Source organism: Maylandia zebra, linkage group LG6, assembly GCF_041146795.1.
Source record: "Maylandia zebra isolate NMK-2024a linkage group LG6, Mzebra_GT3a, whole genome shotgun sequence".
Taxonomy (NCBI): domain Eukaryota; kingdom Metazoa; phylum Chordata; class Actinopteri; order Cichliformes; family Cichlidae; genus Maylandia; species Maylandia zebra.
The window spans coordinates 9,457,121-9,477,652 of NC_135172.1; the positions used below are offsets into that span (position 1 = coordinate 9,457,121).

General features: G+C 40.7%; 1 protein-coding gene across 1 annotated transcript in view; it reads left to right on the forward strand.

Moving 5' to 3' along the window:
• Positions 1-941: 941 nt before the first annotated feature.
• mfng (MFNG O-fucosylpeptide 3-beta-N-acetylglucosaminyltransferase) overlaps positions 942-20,532 on the forward strand; it is a 31,323-nt gene continuing 11,732 nt past the window's right edge. Inside the window, exons 1-4 of the mRNA XM_004571283.6 lie at positions 942-1,333; positions 6,758-6,803; positions 8,086-8,188; positions 14,261-14,414. Coding sequence (XP_004571340.1) covers positions 950-1,333; positions 6,758-6,803; positions 8,086-8,188; positions 14,261-14,414 — 687 coding nt within the window. The 5' untranslated portion in view covers positions 942-949. The remainder of the gene's footprint in view (positions 1,334-6,757; positions 6,804-8,085; positions 8,189-14,260; positions 14,415-20,532) is intronic.

Here is a 20,532-nt window from a genome sequence, read left to right on the forward strand (position 1 = left end):
AGAAAGTACTTAGACAAAACATAACTTTTTCAAATTAGATATATTGTATAAAGTACTTTGAGTCCTCAAGGGGAGTAGAAAAGTGCTCTGTATTTTATTTTGAAAGACTCACCCCTGTTCTTGAAGCACAGCTTCCTGCTGTGTTCTATAATAGATGCAGATCATTGTTCTTTTGTGAATGTCAGTCCTGACAGTCTTGCCTACTGTTTGCTGACAGGAAGCTCATTTTCATACACATATAGAGACTTTCTGAAGAGTCTGAATGTTTGTAAATGACAAAAAGCTATGTTGTCATTTTAAGGAATTAAAAAAAAAACTTTAAACTTTCTTTTCCACTTTGCTGTTATTTGCGTTGCCTTAAAATATAAACTTTTTTTTTTGCATTTTGAAGTACACCTACAAGAGAAACAGGGGTTCAAAAAGCAAAGTAAATGTCAAGTATATATGTCGTGATATCCTGCTGTGTCTTGTACCCCTGATATGACGCATGTTTAAGCTGCTATGCAGATCCTCACCGGATGTGCTTTATTTTGACAGCGGCGGGAGGAAATATTATTACCTGGTTCCTTGTAGCTTGACAGTGGCGACAGCGCAGAGCTGCAAGTGGAAAGTCAAATACATCTTTGCGCTTCTGGCTTTTTGCACAAAATGAGAGGAAATGCGAGTTTTTGCCTATGTGATCACAGCAGACACGAGTTTAGACCCTGATCGTGTGTGTGACTGACACGACTCTGAAACTGAAGCTGCACTTGTGAGAATTATCAGTTAATTGGGCCATTCAGGAACTGTAAAAAAGGAGGAAGACGAAGAAGTGATGGAGGACCCGTTACGAAATTAACCCAGAACTTAAAAAAATGACGTTGATTTTAAATAAGGCGGCTAAGAGCACGTTTTAAATGACCTACAACATTTAACTGAGATTCTTTTTTTTAATTTATTTTGCTTTACCATGCGTAACAGATGGATACGCCGGAGGTTGCTTGTCTTAATTTTCACCTTCTTCATCATTCTCTACGTGGATTTTCAGCTTCGAACCAGCAGCCTTCCCAAAGTTATAGTGGTTCACCATCCATCACCCGGTGCGATCCACCACCGGACCATCCAGCAGGCTACCTTCCTGGTCAGGGACGCGCAGAACCCGGCGAAAAGTACCAGAAGCAGCGGGGATACAGCATTGGCCGATGGAGGTCGCTCGGTGCCCGAGGACGCACATGTCAGCCAGCCCGAACTGAAGGTGGAGGACGTCTACATAGCTGTGAAAACCACCGGGAGGTTCCACAAGACGCGCCTCGCGCTTCTTTTGGAGACCTGGATCTCCAGAACCAAAGCGCACGTGAGTGTGATGTCTGTTTCCTGAAACATCTTACTCTTCTCATCACACAGCAGCTCCTGATTCAAGCAAACCACCAGATTTTTAAAAAAGATTTAAACTCTCTCCTATATTTAGTAGAACATTCGTTTAAAAATATTTACGCAATCACAGGAAGCTGTTGATTTAACCGAACCCGTGAACAAAACAGATAAAAGAGGAACTCCAATGCATTTATTAATCCTATAATGGTATGACAGAATGAAACTGATATAACACGTAAAGCTCAAGAGTTTAATTTCTTAGAAATATTTCAGGCAAAACAAAGAAGAAAAAAGTAAACATGTGATCTGTCAAACCATGTGCCATGACTCTAAAGATGAAGTGAAAACACTCACTTCCTTTCTGCTCTGGTGCTGCAGGTCTGATGGCTCATTAAAGTTAAATTTAGTTTCTTTTGTTGATCACTTCATGCTAGTCTTGTCCCACTAGCATGAAGAAAAACACCCCAAACAAACAGAGAGTAACATAAAGAAATCAGTTCTGTTTTGGTTTTACAGTCTGCACGTCTCACTTCACGACTATGTAAGGGTCTATTTTTAAATATTGGCATAGAGTGTCAAACCTGTTAGAAAGCCTGATCTGTGAGGTATTCAGCTTAAAAGTCTTTTGCTACAGCTCATCCAACATTTTGAACATACAACAGTGGTGGTACTTGTGGTGCAGAATTTCAAAGGGGTTTGGGACATTTTTTTTCACCCTTTTCCTTCATCTGGGTAATTTCTGTTACTATACTTAGAAAACTAGTTACTGGCATGTATACAATACAATATATTTATTTTTTCAGGAACATATCTATCTTATACTTCAGTGGCATCAGCCTAAAGATGTTTGAGTTGTCTTTACCTGACCTTTAAAATCAGACTTCCTTTAGGTTCTGGAAACAACCCAAGTTACTCTGAGTCGCTTGTATCGGCTTAGAGGTTTTCATTGACCACTGTGCCTGTTTGTGTGTCAGTGCTGTCAAATATGCAAGTCAGTGAGCAGTTTCACTATTTAAAATTTCAGGATTCTTCTATTTAAATACACACATACAGTGTACAGAGTGTACATACAGAGTTCATTTCCTTTTTGACACCAGATGAAAGAGCTGAGGAAGCACATTTCTGTTAGCTTCTTTTCTTTTCACATCTCAGAGCGCTGAAAGACATTTTTAAAGACGCCTTGGTTTATACTCTTCCTCTTTCTCTTTGCAAACACAAAACAAAATGTTGCTTTAGCGTTTGTCGATGGTAGTGCCTGCACACAGTCACACACACACACACACACACACACACACACACACACACACACACACACACACACACACACACACACACACACACACACACACACACACACACACACACACAGGCCCTATATTTATTTATCTATCTCTCTCTATATATGTATATCTATAGCTACACAATGACACAAAGATGCAACTACACACCCAGTGGTAGATGAAAACATACAGACGCATACACAGGAAGCTGCGCAGGCAGGCTGTCTCAGCCGAGGGGAAGCAGCCGCCGTGTAGTGACTCTGTTAACAATACTAAAACGGAAGCTGGTCATAGAAAAGGAAGTGTAGGGCTGATTGCAGAACAGAATGAACCCCATACCCACATATGCTTACACACACACACACACGCACACACACACACACACACACACACACACACACACACACACACACACACACACACACACACACACACACACACACACACACCTGGGGTGAAAAGTCAACCAGCTTGGCAGCAGCTTCCACAAAATATTGAAGCTAATCTGCTTAGACCTGACAGCAGCTGGCAACAGCTTGTTGGAAGCCCTAAAACAGTAAATACATTGTGATAATCCCTAATATGATCTTGGCCTCAGTCTAGCTTCGGATCTTCAAAAATTTCTATCACATCTTTCAGCACCAACAACAGAAATGATCTCAGAGGTGGAAACAGATATAAGTGGATGGAGAAATGGCTAACATCTTTAATGACCAATTTAGACATTTGGAGTAAAGGTTTTATGCTAAAAGTTAGAATTTTGGCCTCACGGTGGCGCAAGAGGACAAGTGAGGAGGATTTCAATCATTAAAATGTTTTGTTCCTGTGTACTCTATGGCTATGTATCCAGTAGAAGCTGAGATATTTCACATTCAGAGTGGAAAGTTTGATCTGGAGTGATGCACAGAGAAGAATTATCTCATTAAAAATTTAAAGCAAACTGTCAAAAAAGTTTTCGAATAGTTGTTACACTGTAAAATGAGCAATCTAGAAAGGTGGAGTTTTTCAGGAGTATAAATGTTGAAGAAAATATATCATCAAAGCACAAGTGTTATGGTACTAAATTTCCAGCTTTTAATATATATCTCAGTATATGAAGGATTATGAAACAAGAATGCCCCTAACTACTGAGCAGCATGCATTGTAGTATAAACCAAAAACAGGAGAGCATCTCATTTTAAAAGCTACAACAAATCATCATCTCAAGTCCCAAACTTGGAGATTGTCAAAAGAAGAAGTGATGCAACACAGTGGTAAACATGCCCCTGTCTCTTTATTTTATAAATGTTTAAATCACATTTTAAACCATTTTAATCCAACAGAAATGAGGATTTTTAACATTTGATATGTTTGACTTCTGTTATTTCTATTAAACATTGAGTGCCTTTTTTGTAGCGCATTATTCAGACACACGGTCATAAAAAATAATTAACTATGCTGTAATAGATACAAAGTGCTACACTGTGTGTTGTTTCTTGACAGTTGCCATCTTATAGACTAGTTTTAGTAAATCATTGGTATTTCACCTTACAACTCTAAATTGTTAATGGAGATTCAGTGTTTTATACCTGAAACTAAGTTCACTGATAAAGCTATCAGATCTGTGGTTCAGGTTATATATTGTGCACTTTTTAACTGCAATTTATTCTTGGTTTTGTTATTTCGGTTAGTCAGCATGCGAGAATGTGTGACCCTGTGCCTGGTTTCACAATTTCAGATTTTTTCTTACTCCCCAAAAACTGCCATTGGTATCAGCGTCAGTTTGGCCATAACAATTATAGAATGATTTTGCCCCCTTCTACTCTCAACAAATTTCCCATTCAAGCTTCTCAGAGTGCCACAGTTGAACAGACTGAGCATCCAAATGTCCGATTCAGAAGCCAGATTATCATCATCATACTACAAAGGAATCACTGAAATATTGATCAGAGCCCTTATTAAGATATATTGCAGTCATTTTGTGTTATGGGGTGGTACAAATCTTACTTAATAGCCCTTTAAGAGTGTGAAAAACAAGTTCAGATTTATGCATTCCCACCTGACCTCAGTGAAACGTCCCTGCAAACTCTGTTTACGAGCCGCTCCAGCTCCACGCTCTGTCGTTTTCGTTCCTCGTCCCAGGCTGACTGATTTCAGTGCAGGTGCTTTAGTTTGAGTTATGGCCAGAGGTGGAGAAACTAATTGTAATGGCAAAATTTTCTCTGGAGGATTTAGTGGCGTAGGTGGTGGTGGTTGTCGTGATGATAGCGGGGGGGAGGATTGATCCTGGTATCTCATTACTCCTCCTTCTCCTGCTTCAGTGATGGAGAGATGACAGGAAGGGATGAAAAAAGGTTAAAAAAGGCCTTTGGGAGAACTAGTGAGGGGGGGGGATAGAGCTCCAGCTGTATTAAAATGACCAAAGTAATGATTTAGAGGCTGTTTGATGTCACTTCAAGGGAGAACGGGAGAGCGAGCGAGAGGAATAGAGAATATTATAATTTGATTGATGGACTGGGATGCTATAATAAAACAGTGTACTTAAGAATAGATGAAGCCTTTCTCTTTGAATGCAGCAGAGAGGATATTATGGAAACTCACTTTAATGTAAATACAGAGAAAAATACACATAATCACAGCTAGTAAAACGGTCAGACAGTGAGCCTGCCATTTTTAAACACATGAATTTGCACAGTTACCTCAAATTAACACTAGTATGGCATTTCCCTGGAAGCTTACACAATTTTATAGACTGAAAGTTAACTTACTGGATTAATTTTGGAGCTCTCGTTCACATTTTACACTTCCTTCACAACTCCCTGCCTTCACTAACTAGAAGTGGGACTTACCAGACATCATCCGATATGATCATAATACAATATTATTCCGATTTTGTAACATTTTTGCTAATTAATTACATTATAACAAGCAATTATTATTATTACAATGGTGTATGTTCATATTAACTGCTTCATACTGCTTGGTTTCACTGCTTTCTGCTATTGGCCATATACTGTGTGTACATGTATTAGTGCAACTGCAATCTACATAGTGCTGCACCTCCACGAGAGAGCGTGGTAGAGGAATGATGGAAGCAGTAACAGTGTTGAACAAGAGAAGCCTGCACACCCTAAGCAACAGAATAAATACTGAAGAGTGCAGTGTTTTCAGTGTCTGACGTCTTTCTGTAGGAGTGACAACGGTTAAAAGACAAAAAGGAAACAAAAAGGCAAATGAGGCTCCTGGTGAAATAATGGAGGTGCTGAATATAGTTTCCCCAGAGACACTCACTGTGGCTCAACCAAAAGCAGAGCAAAAGAAAAGTTGCAACTTTGCTTATATCTGAGCATTTCTGCATTGTGGTGTTTTGTAAAATTGTAAATAATGAGGAAAAGAAGGAAAGAAAAAACAGGTTACATATTGGTGCAGTGGGTGGCACCATCAATTACAATGAGAATGTCAGGCCCTTTCCAGCTGGGGCCTTTCTGGGTGGAGTTTTGCATGTTCTCCCCGTGCCTGTGTGGGTTCTCTGTAAGTACTCCAGCTTCCTCTCACAGTCCAAAGACATGCATGCTAGGCTAATAGCTGATTTTACATTGACTGGTCAATCTCTATGTGACAGCCCTGAGACAGCCGAGCTGTGACAATAAAGCTGACATTTTCACACCACTAGATGTCAGTATTGCTCTTCTATCTATCTATCTATCTATCTATCTATCTATCTATCTATCTATCTATCTATCTATCTATCTATCTATCTATCTATCTATCTATCTATCTATCTATCTATCTATCTATCTATCTATCTATATAGTGATATGGGGGTCTGCCAAAGAAGAAACTGACTCAGCCATATCGTGCTGCTCTGACCACTCTGGATCATGATGCTGTGTGTGTATGTGTGTGTACAATGACTCATTGTTTTAGCTCACAGCAGGGAACCTTGTTTTTGTCACGTCGCATTGCTCCATCACATTGATCCCATTGATCCTTGTGAGTATATGATGTGTTTGTGTTCTTGCTCTCTAATGAGAGTACTTTCAGGATGATGTGTTACAGATGTTGAGAAGAAGACAGATAACCAATCGAAGCTCCTGTTTTTAATTCCTTATCTTCTTTTATATTTCCTTTTTTCTTTTGTATAGACGTTCATTTTCACAGACACAGAGGATGTGGACCTAACTTCAGAAGGTAAGCAGCAATCTTGAATCTCATTCACACAAAAATTTAGATTTAAATCAGAATATTTATATATGTGGGCGCATGCAAATGTGTCTTCCATTCCTTATATGGGATGTTTCTCAGATAATGCTGGCGCACACAACCTTAAATATGTAAGCTCATTCTCTGTTTCAAGATGACAATGCCACAGTGTACAAATGCAACACCACAGACATCAGGAAGACTTCTAATACTGGCGTGCACACAGGAATGAGATGAAGTGACCCATAACTCTTACCCAAGGCTACAGGATAACTAGGCAGCTGCCTTAGGCATCCCCTGTTGAAATATTTTGTTATTGCTCCTGCACTGCTCTTTAAAGTCTGCCACTAACACCCGCTATCAACACCACTGCTCATACTGCAGCAATAAACATGTGACACAAAGGGGAGACTGCAGGCAGGCAGTTAAAGGACTCTCCAACAATCTGCAACGAAAATTTACATTAAAATCAGACATTTTGATATTAATCGAGCAGCAATAAATCCAGATGTGCCCAGATGTTGTGAGAGTCACCAAAAATGAATGCAACATAACCTCACAGGAGCTGAAGTTGTGTTTTTGGAAGTCTTTTTTTCCCCTAAGAGTATTAGGAAGGATGAATATGAGCATGCCCATACAGAGAGAGGCGCATACATTTACTCATGTGGCACGACAGCAGTAACTTCATCAATTATTTAGTTACAAACACTAAAACCCCCAAACCATAGCCACAGCCCTGGCTTAACCAACTCTGTAAATGCTTGTTGTGACTGCAACAGTGCTTCGATTTCCAGCTGGCCTCTCATTTCTAGTCTGTTTTGCCGAGTAAAAATGACAACTGGGCAGACTGCAAGCCAGACCTCATCACCCTACATCAGTGACTGTTTTTTACAAATGCTCCTGTGGGTAAATTGAAGGGAATCCTTTCAATCTGGGTCCTAAATATCGTGGAGTGTCTTAAATAGATAAGTTAAGTGGAGGCTGAGCTGTCTACTCATGCTGTTAGCTTGTTAGTTTTTTCCTTCTTCTGTTCACCCCTGTTATATTGTTTCCGCACTCTCTATCACACACATCTCTATCTTTATATTTTCTCTCCATTTCTAATATCACTTGTCAATCACAAACAGGGTTGATCATGGCTGATGGTAAAATAATGTACCATGCAGAATGGTATAATCATCAATACACCCAACCATGTGCAACTGCTTTGAAACAGATGGCATCCAGTAGTATCTCTTTCTCATCTCTCTCTGTCTGTCTCTGTCACCAGGTTATAACATGGTGGTAACAGACTGCCAGTCTGATCACAGTCAGCAGGCTCTGTCCTGCAAGATGTCTGCAGAGTACGACGGTTTCATGGCCTCAAACAAGAGGTGAGCCTGATTACGGTCTGTCTAACACCCTCTCTGCACCGGCTTTAAAGATCAGATTAAGATTGCAAACTTTAATGATCACCGTGGGGAAATCAGACCGTTACAGCAGCACTTAGTGCGGCAAGAAATCAAAGAAGTAAATTATGTTCCAGGGTTACAGAGGCATAAACAGAGGTGAGGATTATTACAGTCACACTTATTACAACAGTAATCTTTGAGGAGTTTAAAAGACTGGAATTTATTTAAGCATAACCTGTGCATTAATCGATCATCTTAACTACCTTTTCTGTGCGGTGCTGTCCAACTTGTAAAGGTATGAAGAACAGCCTTTTATGTTTTTATTTTTTATGCATTTGTAATAAAATGAATATAATTAAAAATATTATTAATATTAGGTTCGGAGGACAGACTTGTTTAGAAATTCTTGGAATTCTTTGAAAGAGGAGGAATTTCTTTGCCTTTTTCTGGTTCCTTCATTTCCTCTTCCATCTGCTGTTTTAAATGAATGAGTCTGTCCATCCATTCATCTGTGGCTTTTTCCTCTGCACCAAAATTCTCCTTCAGGGTTCTAATTGATTGTAGGAGCCTGGAAGTTTCTCCTGCGCTCCTGGCTACTTTCATTTTCCATGTCCTTTTGTGCCTGAAGTACTGATGTGGTCTGTCTGTGCTCAGCCAGGAGACGGCACTGGTCCTCCTCTCAAATATCATCTTTGGTCCTGTAGCATTCTGTGAATGTGGGCCAGTACAGCGTTACACCTGCTGTGATAAGTCTGTCTGAGCCTTCCTCTTAGTGTTTTTAACACTAAGATTGTCTTTGAGTTGTTTAATTTATTTGGGACAAATCTGCATCTGTGGGAGTTCTGTGCAAACGATACTTTTTTTCTTCCCACTGTCACCAAGTTTTAGCTCCATATGGGATTGTCTGAATGTTGGGGCTGTATTATTGTAGGGTCTTTAGTTTACAATATAAAGCACCTGGGGTGATTGTTGTGACTTGACACTATGTAAACAAAAATTAACTGAATTGAACTGAATCAGTGACTTATGAAGAATGTGGAACAGGAGCATATAATAATATCAAGGACATAAGAGTATCTGCATAGGGAATGAAATGTCTGCCTTATTTAAGGAGACAGAACTGTTTAAAGAGCTTCTTGCAACACAAAATGATGAGGCAGAACAGGAGACTAGGACAAAGGACACACTTTGAAAATGCAGAGTGGCACATAAACACATAGACAGTGAAAGGAGTTATGTGAAGAAGAAATACACAGTGAGAAGCCCCCAGCAGCCCAGGCCTATTGTAGCATAACTAAGGGAGGGTTCAGGGTCACCTGATCCAACCCTAACTATATGCTTTATCAAAAAGGAAAGTTTAAAGCCTAATCTTAAGAGCACAGAGGGTTTCTGCCTCACAGAAGGTATCAAGCTAGATTCTCTAATCCAGGGGTAGGCAACTCCAGGCCTCGAGTGCCAGTGTCCTGCAGGTTTTAGATATCACCCTGGGTCAACACACCTGAATCAAATGATTAGTTTGTTACCAGGCCTCTGGAGAGCTTCAAGACATGTTGAGGAGGTAATTTAAACACATAAATCAGCTGTGTTGGATCAAGGACACATCTAAAACCTGAAGAACACCTGCTTTCGAGGCCTGGAGTTGTTTCATCTCCTCTGTTAAATACTCTACCAAGACATCAGGTGACATAGATTAGACAAACATAATAACTTTTTTTCTTCTTCACCGTATTGGTGAGAAAGGACAGCCGGTGCACTCTTGTAGTGTGTTATTTCACATTGATTTTCTCACAGTTTTGAAGTAGTTACTTTTAACTAGCACCCTGTTTGCCCAAATGGCATCTAGGTAATTGGGACTAAGTAGGTCTTGACATATCCTGACATACAGCAATTTATGTCTTGTGGTTTGATAATTGGAGGCTCTGGCTTGGGTACTGTAACAGTCAATTTACGCACAGTTGTTTGGCAGTATTCTAGCAACTGCAGTAGGTGGGAAGCCCAAACAGCATGCTGATGCTTGATGACGTGAAGACTCCAGCGACACTTAAAGTATTAGGAAACAGCTTTATTAAGTGACCAATGCGTTTCAGCCTTCATCAGGGTCATTGCAAAATGTCAAACAGTTTGCGTTTAAATAAAAAACAGGAAACAGAAAAAAATCCAAGTGGACCAATCACACCTTCAGGAAATATACAAGCTGACCAGTTAACATTTAACAAGGTGGTATTGGCTGATTTGTTAATTGGTTAAGCCGCAGCCCAAATAGGTTCTGGGCTGAACCACTACAGATTAAAACGGGGAGAAAATAAATAAATAAATGAAAACATTCCCATCATGTCTTAATGTAAGACATACTCAAAATTACACAGAAAAATGCAAATAATCTGGTGACAGTTGCAGAGAAGAGGACATTAAAGAAACTGTTGGACATTATGAACAATGCTGGGCATCCTCTGCACACGGCCATAAACAACCAGAGGAGTCTGTTCAGTGACAGGTTGCTTCTCCCAAAGTCAAGGACCAACAGACTTAAAAACTCCTTTGTCCCACACGCCATCAGACTGTTTAACTCCTTGCTGAAGGGGAGAGGGAGGGGAAACCGGGGGACAAAGGAGGGGGGAACAACCAGTCAGATTCTACGTTTCTCTGACTCGTGTCCTTAGCAGTACACATGGCACAAGTTTGAAGGGGATGTTGAGATCGATGGAAAACCAGCAAACAGATATACAGAAATTGCTTAATTAGTTAGATAAATGTATGACTGCATTCTGTAATAGCTAACATCATTAGATGGATGTGCAGTCAATAGCTGCCAAACTAATTATTCACCCACTATCACTTCTCAGATAAATTAACCGTGCCCTGGTTGCTTCAGTTTGAGGCTTGAGTCTGACAGCGTTGAGCCTCCTCTGTGTTCACTGAGCTTATTTGAACCACACCTTTCAGTCACTGTCAGCTATCCATAACACCTTTCAACTGGGGCAAAACTAAAATAATGCAATCTGCTCTTAATGGGCCCAGAATGAAGATGATGTATGATCCCCTACACTCTTGTCTGCATCTTTTCCAATTTCATGCCTTGTCTCGAACACTGCATTAGCACACAGTGCAGGCTACCCTTGTGTCATTGTTGTATTTATTAGCTCTTTGTGCGTTATGTAATCACAGAAGAAGAAGAAGCAGGAAAAAAACAGGATTAAAATATTTCCAAGAAACTGAAAAGTTTGTTTATTAGGGACTTGAATATGCACGAGACAACGCTGCTTGATGCTGCTGTACAATATAAAGTATTGACAATCCTTTGATACTGATCTATGGAAAAATGAATGAAACTTAACAGCTTGTGTTTGGGGTGGGAGTGAATGGGGGGGCGTTCATTATTAGAATGGCAGTGAAAATGTTTTCAAATTGGTTCCAAGGCACACTTACAAACCTCCCCAGTTTCACTCAAGTCCCACTCAAGAGGGAAGTGAGGATGTTTGGTTTGGAAGTAAGCCTTTTCTGTTGTTGGGCAGCAATTAGGATGGCAGAGGAAACAAGGCAGCACTTCAGTTTGGTACCAGCAGCTTTGTAATTTGGACTCTGATGTTGCAGTGCAAGCCTGTTTGGTTTGGAATGAGGCTCTGACATCATGTCCAGTCATTAAGATGGCAGAGAAAAAAATCAAACAGCTCGATTACTCACAGAGCAATTCAAGCTGTGAGGACAAAAACAAATGTAGATGAAAAAAGCTTCAAAATGGGAGAAGATCTTAAATCTTCTCCCATTAAAATGCCCAAATTCAACATTTCTTTGCTAGCTTTTCCAGAGCTCTTGTGACAGTATCACATAGAATGATCTGCCAAGATAACCAAGAGTTATCATTACACATACAACCTTATCTCTTATCACGTGACCTTAACAACTACCATTAACTGAAGAAGTTAACTAGAAGTTGAAGTAAGTTATTACAGATGTACCTCATCATGTTCTTCTTCCACAAAAAGATTAAGTTCCCTCTGAAAGGGACACGATATCTTGCTTCACAGGCGTTCTTGAGCCACAATGACATCCTTCTCATGAAGAACACTGTCTGAATGAGTGGGGATAGAGCCATAACTTTAATTCTAATACTAATTGGGACACAAAAATATTTCAAGTAAATCTGATGAAAAACATTCCTTAAATAAGTTTGTGACTCTGCCTAAAAGTAGGGATTGAAAAGGCCCCCCCCCCCCTATAAGTCCTACTTTATTAATGCCTCAGTTAAGACTGCAGACACAATCAGTGTCTCTGGTTTTCTACCAGAGCCCTGAACAAACTCCATGCTAAGCCATGTTATGGATATAATAAGCCAAGAAATGTGATAAGTACCCCTACCTACATCTTTGCTTCATTAAGAATGTGCCTGCGAGTGCATAGCCGTGAATGTCAACGACATGCAGGCATCAGCAAAGCAACGTGATTGGCTCTGAAAGATTGGATGCTGATTTGCTGTCTGGGGTCAATTTCTGTTTTTCCATGTCTGTCTCATAAATTTGTCTCTGTTTATGTACAGCATTTCAGTCAGGTTGAGGTCTGGACCTTGACATTTTCAGCCACTCTGCTGTGTATTTACTAGTGTGCTAGAGATCATTGTCCTGTTCTACGAACCAATTTTGTGTGTCTGTTGGATATAAGAACACATATGGGTCTAGAATACATTGGTGTAGAGAGGAATTCATGGTCGACTCCAAGGTCCTAGGTAATGTGGCTGCAAAACAAGCCTAAATCATCACCCCTCCACCATCGTGCTTGGCAACCCCTTGCAACCCTTCCAAACAAGCCATCGGTTGTTTGTGCTGTCGTGATCTTTAACATTGAACGTGGTACCTGAGGCCTGTGGCATCTGAGCTGTAGTGCTTGTTTTTTTTTTTTGCTATATTTCTGAGAATTGCATTTTTTGACCTTGGGATAAATTTACTGAAACATTGACTCCAGGGAAGACTGGCAGCTGTGCTGCATGTTTTCTGTTTGTGAATTATTTTTCTCACTGCACAAATGATGGACTTCAAATTGTTTGTATTGTCTGCTCCACACCAGCGAACTGCCAAACCTTCTGCTTCTATAGAGGTGCTCGTACTCGCTGAGGATCAATTAATCAAGTGCACTTGATCAGCAGCACCTGACTGCTGCTTACTGCTTTAATTCCTAAGTACTTACTACTTAGTTTCTCATTGCACAGCACAGAGTCCCATAAAAACTCTTTTTCACATGCTGTACCTTGTAAACTGTGATATGAATAGTTTACAGACTGCTGTGACTCCAGGTGTCTTTTCTCTCTGTTCTCTCACCTGATCTCATGAATTTAACAGTCACATTTACAAGTTGGTGAGACTGTTAAAAGACTACACGCTGAGTCAAGCTCTGGGTCTGTGTTTGTTGGTTACTCGAGGTAAAGCCTATCAGTGATGTCTATAAACACAAACAGCAGGATACGAGCACATACAAATGCTTTTCAGTCTCTGTTGTAAATCTTGTGGTTAAGTGGCTGTCAGTTCTCTATTTAGATGAAGTATCTGGCACTATGTGCCAACATAACCTTTTTCTTTTCAATGTCTGTAATGAAGATAGGCTTGCAAGGGCTTCAGGATATTTATATGACCAAAGGTCAACTATTTTTCACATGGAGTCCTAAAATATCAAACTTAAAAGAAAATCTCATATTTTTGCTGTGGCATCCAACCACAAGTAAATACATGCATATGGGTAACTAGATGACTTGGGGTTACAGCATTGATCACACTTGGTTTGAGGAATTTCATCCCGCTTCCGTTTCTCCTCTTCCAGTCAGTGTAAGGTATCGCCATTTCAAGTACAGATGCACGATGCATTACTTAGGTAAGACTTTTTTCATTTCTCTGTTGCAAGAGTGGAAGCAACAAAGAAGAAAATTAGTCTTCAGATTTTTTTTCCGCCTGATTGCAAATGTCAACAGGAGAAATGGAGCGAAGCTGAGAAAACTATTATTATAAACCCAGCACCACGGTTACATTTTAAATGAATATTTTTCCTTTTCTTTCACCGATCGCTCCTCAGGTGGTTTTGTCATGTGGACGATGATAACTACGTCAACCCAGAAGCTCTCCTCTCGCTGCTGTCAGCCTTCCCCCAGGAAGGTGACATCTACGTGGGCAAGCCGAGCCTGGACAAGCCCATCACTGCTCATGAACTGCTGGAGGGCAACGCAACGGTACGATACCACTCATGAGTATTTTAGGTTTCTTGGCAGAGTCAACCTTAGCACTAGGACTTGGCTGAGCTTTGCAAAGTACATGCTGAAGTCGTGATCTAGTGAGGAGCATATAACTGCACCCTGAAGAAAAAAAATCTCTTAAATATGCAAAAAGGGACGAAAACATGAAGGTTTTGGTTACAGTTCCACGTTCAGTACATCTCATTTTAAAGACGGAAACTGACACCCACTCAAAAAATACTCTTTGTAGCACAGCATAATGCAACTCTAAACTCAATTTTATTAATGTGGAATGATCATTGATTAGAGCAGGATGGCCGTCCGCAGATTTAATTTTTCCAGTGAGCCTCCTGAGATTCTTTATCTTTCTCCATCTTGGTTTCCTTCTCTCCTCCTTTGTTTTCAATGTTTTCTTATTTGCTGTTATGTCACTTGCTTGTTGTTATTAAATCAACCCTACTGTTTCTCCGGTTTGTGCTCTCTCACTCCATGGATTCTTTTTTCGTTCCTTCTGTCCTTGTTTCACGGTGTCCCTTTTTCGCTCTGTTTTGCGGTGATAGTGAACAGCTTCTTTCTGGAAAGGTTAATTGCTTCGACTAATACCCACAGAGTGCTCGACTCTTTAATGCGTTCTCCACCAGAAATATTTTCACAGTTTTGATCCTTACTGGAAACGGTTACAGGACCAATTTCAAGAAATCACATGTTAACATGTTTAATTGGGTCAGGCTTATTGCTATTTGGATGTAACAAAGGGTTTCTGCTAGTGTGTAAAAGCCCAAACTGGGCCCCCTGCTAGTAATACCAGCAGCTTTCTCTTCATATTTATTTGTTGTACTTAAAAAAATCATTTTAGACACGAGCTATAACCATTAGTATAATTAATGATACCATCCTACTGTTTCCATTAACTGGCTTTACTCATATGGAAGAGTCTCACAAAAACTAAAGGAAAGTTAAAAAAGGGAGTAAAGAACCAGGAAAATGTTATGACCTTTTAGGGTTTTAGCTGTTCAGCTGGAATCTGTCCACTCATGAACACGAATGAAACAAAACAAAATCATTTATAGCTGTATGTGAACAAGGTCAGCTGTGATTCAGTGCTTTTCTGCTTGTGTTCACGTCTTACATCTGACGCCGTGTGCATATTGTCCCCCATGCTGGAAGTTACATATCTGCAAACACTCACAAACTAGTAGTGAGTGTGATGAACCCAGAAATAGAGAATGTTTGTATTCAGAGTAAAAGTGCACAGCGCTGAGGCTTTCAGACAAGCCGGCATCTTGCAGGCAATCTACTAGCAATCAAATCAATGGCATGGATGTTTTCATTGGGGGTGGCTGTAGCTCAGGAGGAGCTAACCCCAAGTTGCTCTCCGATGCATCCATCGGAGTGTGAATGTACTTAGATAGCACTGAGTATAGATAAAGTGCTTGTAAGAATGGGTGTGATTGGGTGAATGTGGCATGTTGTGTAGAGCACTTTGGAGCTTTGGAGCGTCTGGGAGAGTAGAAAAGTGCTGTAGAAGAATCAGTCCATTTACCATTCATTGCAGCACCTCGTACCTCTGAAACCATTTTACCTTGCGGCTGCCAGCAACTGCCAGCAATCACTTACTAACCAGTTTAGGAATAGACATTTGTCCCAGTCTCTAAGCCTGTGTTACTGGAGCCTTATGGTGTTTTTGAATTTGAATTTATTTATTTAAAAGGGACAGTGCAGTTTAACATAGTCCAAGTACAAAAATACGAAACTGATGTAACGCACATAAGTTTATAGCTATTGCTAATTTTCAACAATTGTCCCTTGTTGGGTTTACAATCAAAATCGATACATTTTACAATAAAACATACATTTTCATAAAACCAAATTACATCAATCAATCAATCAATCAATCTTTATTTATAAAGCACTTTTCATACAGAGAAAATGTAGCACAAAGTGCTTTACATAGTTAAAAGCAGCCCACCCCACCCTCCAACTCACTCCCCACACTCTCAATACACATATATCCCCCCACCCACACACACATACACACACGCGCACACTTAAAGAGTAAAAATTGGGCTGGGCTCGCATGAGCCAAGTGAGGAAACACTATAACAGGGAGCCGTCTGCACCGGGAGCCGGTCACAGACCGCAGCCTCCAGGCTGGGCACACAGCAGGAGGGAGGCAAAGGAGCCCCCCAGCCAGTCTGAGAGGACCCCAGAGACCCAGCAGCCACGGTCAATAACAGCCCCGGTGCAGAGAGCGCCCTCCGAGGAAACACTGGAGATATGACGCAATACAATATATATAGGGTAAAATGATAAAATAAATAAGAACAGGATACAATATAAATATAAATAGAATAAGAAGATTAAAAAACGAATAAGAATAAAATCAAACAAATATTAGGTAAATCCTAAATTAATAATAGAATAACAGGATAGAATAAATAAGCATAAAATAAATAAACGCTAAGTAAAAGCTAAATTAAAAAGGTGGGTCTTGAGCCTGTTCTTAAAAACATGTACGTTCTCTGCGGCCCTGAGCTCCTCCGGCAGGCTGTTCCACAGACGAGGACCATACCACTGAAACGCTGCCTCTCCGTGAGTATGTGTCCTGACTTTAGGGACAATCAAAAGGCCAGTACCAGAGGACCTCAGGGTCCGCGAGGGTTCGTATGGTAAAAGCAGATCTGAGAGATAAGAAGGCCCAAGACCATTAAGACATTTAAAAACCAATAAAAGAACTTTAAAATCGATCCTGAAACACACGGGGAGCCAGTGCAGCGATTCTAAAACCGGTGTAATGTGGGCCCGCCCTCTGGTCTTCGTCAGCACACGAGCTGCCGAGTTTTGCAAGAGTTGTAAAGTTGAAATATTCTTCTTAGGAAGACCAGAGAGCAGAGCATTACAGTAATCAATGCGACTGGTAATAAAAGCATGCATCAGCATCTCCGTGTTGGCCCGAGAGAGAATAGGGCGGACTCTGGCTATATTTTTTAGATGATAAAATCCAATTTTAGTTACATGTTTAATATGTGGGATAAAACCAAGCTCAGAGTCAAAAATAACACCCAGGTTTTTCACTTGTAGCGAAGGACATAGTGAAAATGCCTCTAATTTAGGCAAGAGTTTCTCTCTCTGAGCCTCAGGACCGACAATTAAAACTTCAGTTTTGTCCTGGTTAAGTTGTAAAAAGTTTTCTGCCATCCAAGATCTTATATCCAAGATACAGTTAAAAAGGGCATCCATTTGTCTGGTGTCATCAGGAGACACGGAGATGTACAGCTGCGTGTCATCAGCGTAACTGTGGAAGTTCACTCCATGCCTCCTGATGACACCGCCGAGAGGGAGCATATACAAATTAAAAAGTACAGGGCCTAGAACCGACCCTTGAGGCACACCACATGTCATTTTATGGATCTTAGAGGAGCATGTATCCATACTCACCATAAAAGTTCTGTCAGAGAGATAGGAAGTGAACCAGCTGTGTACAGCACCAGAGAGGCCCACCATGTGTTTCAGTCTGTTTAAAAGAATAGCGTGGTCTAATGTATCAAAGGCTGCGCTTAGATCCAGTAGCACCAGGACTGAGAGCTTTTGGGAGTCCCAGTTACATCTAAGATCATTTAAAACCTTTAGGAGAGCCGTCTCTGTGCTGTGGTTCACCCTAAATCCAGACTGGAATATCTCCAGGATCTGTCTATCATTGAGAAAATCCGTAATCTGAGTAAAAACAAGTTTTTCTAAGACTTTACTTAAAAATGGTAAGTTGGATACAGGTCTGTAGTTATTAAAATCATTACAATCCAAATTGCTCTTCTTCAGAAGGGGCCTCACCACCGCCGTTTTAAAGGCAGCAGGGAAGACACCCAACTGAAGAGAGCAATTCATCATGCATAAAAGCTCAGCCTCAAAAAATCCATAAAGTGTTTTAAAGAGTGAAGAAGGAATTGGATCTAAAAGACATGTGGTGGGTCTCACTGTGGAGAAAACCTTCTGAAAGTTCTCAGCATTAACCAGGACAAAGCTGTCCAGTGTCTCCTCAGGTACAATCGAGCCCTCAGATGTGTTTACAATCATATCGCGATTAGATAAAATATCAGATCTGATGGCGCTGATCTTTCCCCTGAAGTGGTCTGCAAACTGCTCACAGAGCGAGTCTGTGGGGGTTCTTTGGGAGCTGTTAAAATCAGGGTTAAATAAATGATCTATGGTGGAAAAGAGGACCTTGGGATTATTTTTGTTAATACTGATTATTTTGGCGAAGTATGAATTTCTTGACTTCCTTAATGTATTATTGTACACTTTAAGTTGCTCGCAAAATATTTGATGGTTGATAGTATTTTTATTTTTCCTCCATCTCCTTTCTGCTGCCCTGCAATTTCTTTTGAGTTTTTTGACTTCTTCGTTTCTCCAGGGTGATGCATGTTTTACGTTAATCTTTTTGGTGGTGAGTGGAGCAACGGAGTCAAGGCTTTTCTTCAGTTTGCTGTTGAAATAACTAAAAATCAAATCGCAGGATGCAGGTAAAATCACAGGGGGGCATTCGTCTAAAACCCTGGTAAAATTTGCAGCCACTTCAGAGGTTAGATAGCGCCTCCTCACAGTTCGCACCGAGGTCTCCCGCTGAATAAAACCGGTGATGTTAAAAAACACACAGTAGTGGTCAGAGACAGCCAAGTCAACAACAGAGGACACGCTGGTGGACAGCCCATGGGTGATGACCAGGTCCAGAGTGTGTCCTCTGTTGTGAGTCGGCTGCGTGACATGCTGGGTAAAATCCAAACAGTGAAGGATGTTTAAGAATTCTTTTGTTGCAGGGTCAGAAGGATTATCTATGTGCAGGTTAAAATCACCGGTTAAAATTATCATGTTATATTTTGAATGTATGTTTGTTAAAAATTCTGAGAATTCCTTGATAAAAGCAGCGCTGTCTTTAGGTGGTCTATAAACTGTGACAGATAAAACTGGAGGGCTGCTGAAAACAATAGCATGGAATTCAAAAGTGGTAAAATGATCAAATAAAATTTGTTTGGTGGTGAGTGTGTTGTTGGCTAAAGATGCAGTCCCACCACCTCTCTTACCACTTCTAATAGAAAAAGAGAAATTAAAATTTGGTGGGGAGGCCTCAGTGAGAACAACTGGTGCATCCGAACCCAGCCATGTTTCAGTTAAAAATAAACAGTCAAGTTTATTATCTATAATTAAATCATTAATAATAAAAGACTTGTTCGACAGAGAGCGTACATTTAAAAGTGCCATACTGATTGAGACTGGTGGATTTTTGACAATAGAGTTGGATGGATGTTGATATTTTGGAAGAGGCCGGAGGTTATTAATATTTTTGGAGTTACTGGATTTATGATAATTCTGTTGCTCTCTGTTTGTGATTATGACGGGTATTGTGTTGACTGTGGGAGAGAGAGGTCCGAGTCCAGAGTTTTGTGTATTACTGTTAAAAGTGGAACAAATATAGGAGCTGGGACCAGGGGAACATCAGTCAGTGGCAGACGGATCAGCAGGTAATGTCAGTTTGGGGTAGTGACAGGGCGATGTGCGGGAGTGCTGTACGCCAAATGCCAAATTGGCGGACAGCAAACGGCGTCCCCAGGCGTTGAGGTGGAGCCCGTCTGCCCCAAAAAGATGCCTCCTCTCCCAGAAGGCATCAAAGTTGTTAATAAAACCCACGCCGTGGGAGACACAGGCGGAGGAAAGCCAGGTGTTAAGGCTGAGCAGCCGGCTGAAACGGCCTATCCCTCTGCCACAGGTGGGGGTGGGCCCACCTGTGGTTTATAATTAATAAACAATAAATTAAAATTAAATTAAAATTATCATCAATCCAATGACTACATCTCGGATTTCCCTTTAACCAGATTTGAACCTTTAATGTAAAAGATCTGATGTCTGTAATCAATTTGATTTCGGCTGGAAGTGTGTTCCACAGATGGCAAGCCTTTATGGAAAAAGCTGACTGACCAAATGTAGATCTGCAATATGATATCTTGCAGTTGCTTGCCACGTCCCTGGAGCTGGACAGAAGAGACAAGTGTACGACGGTATCTTCTGTGTGGTGACACCTATTGTTCAGGGGAGTGCTGCGGCGGCTTCCTGCGCCTTAACGGCG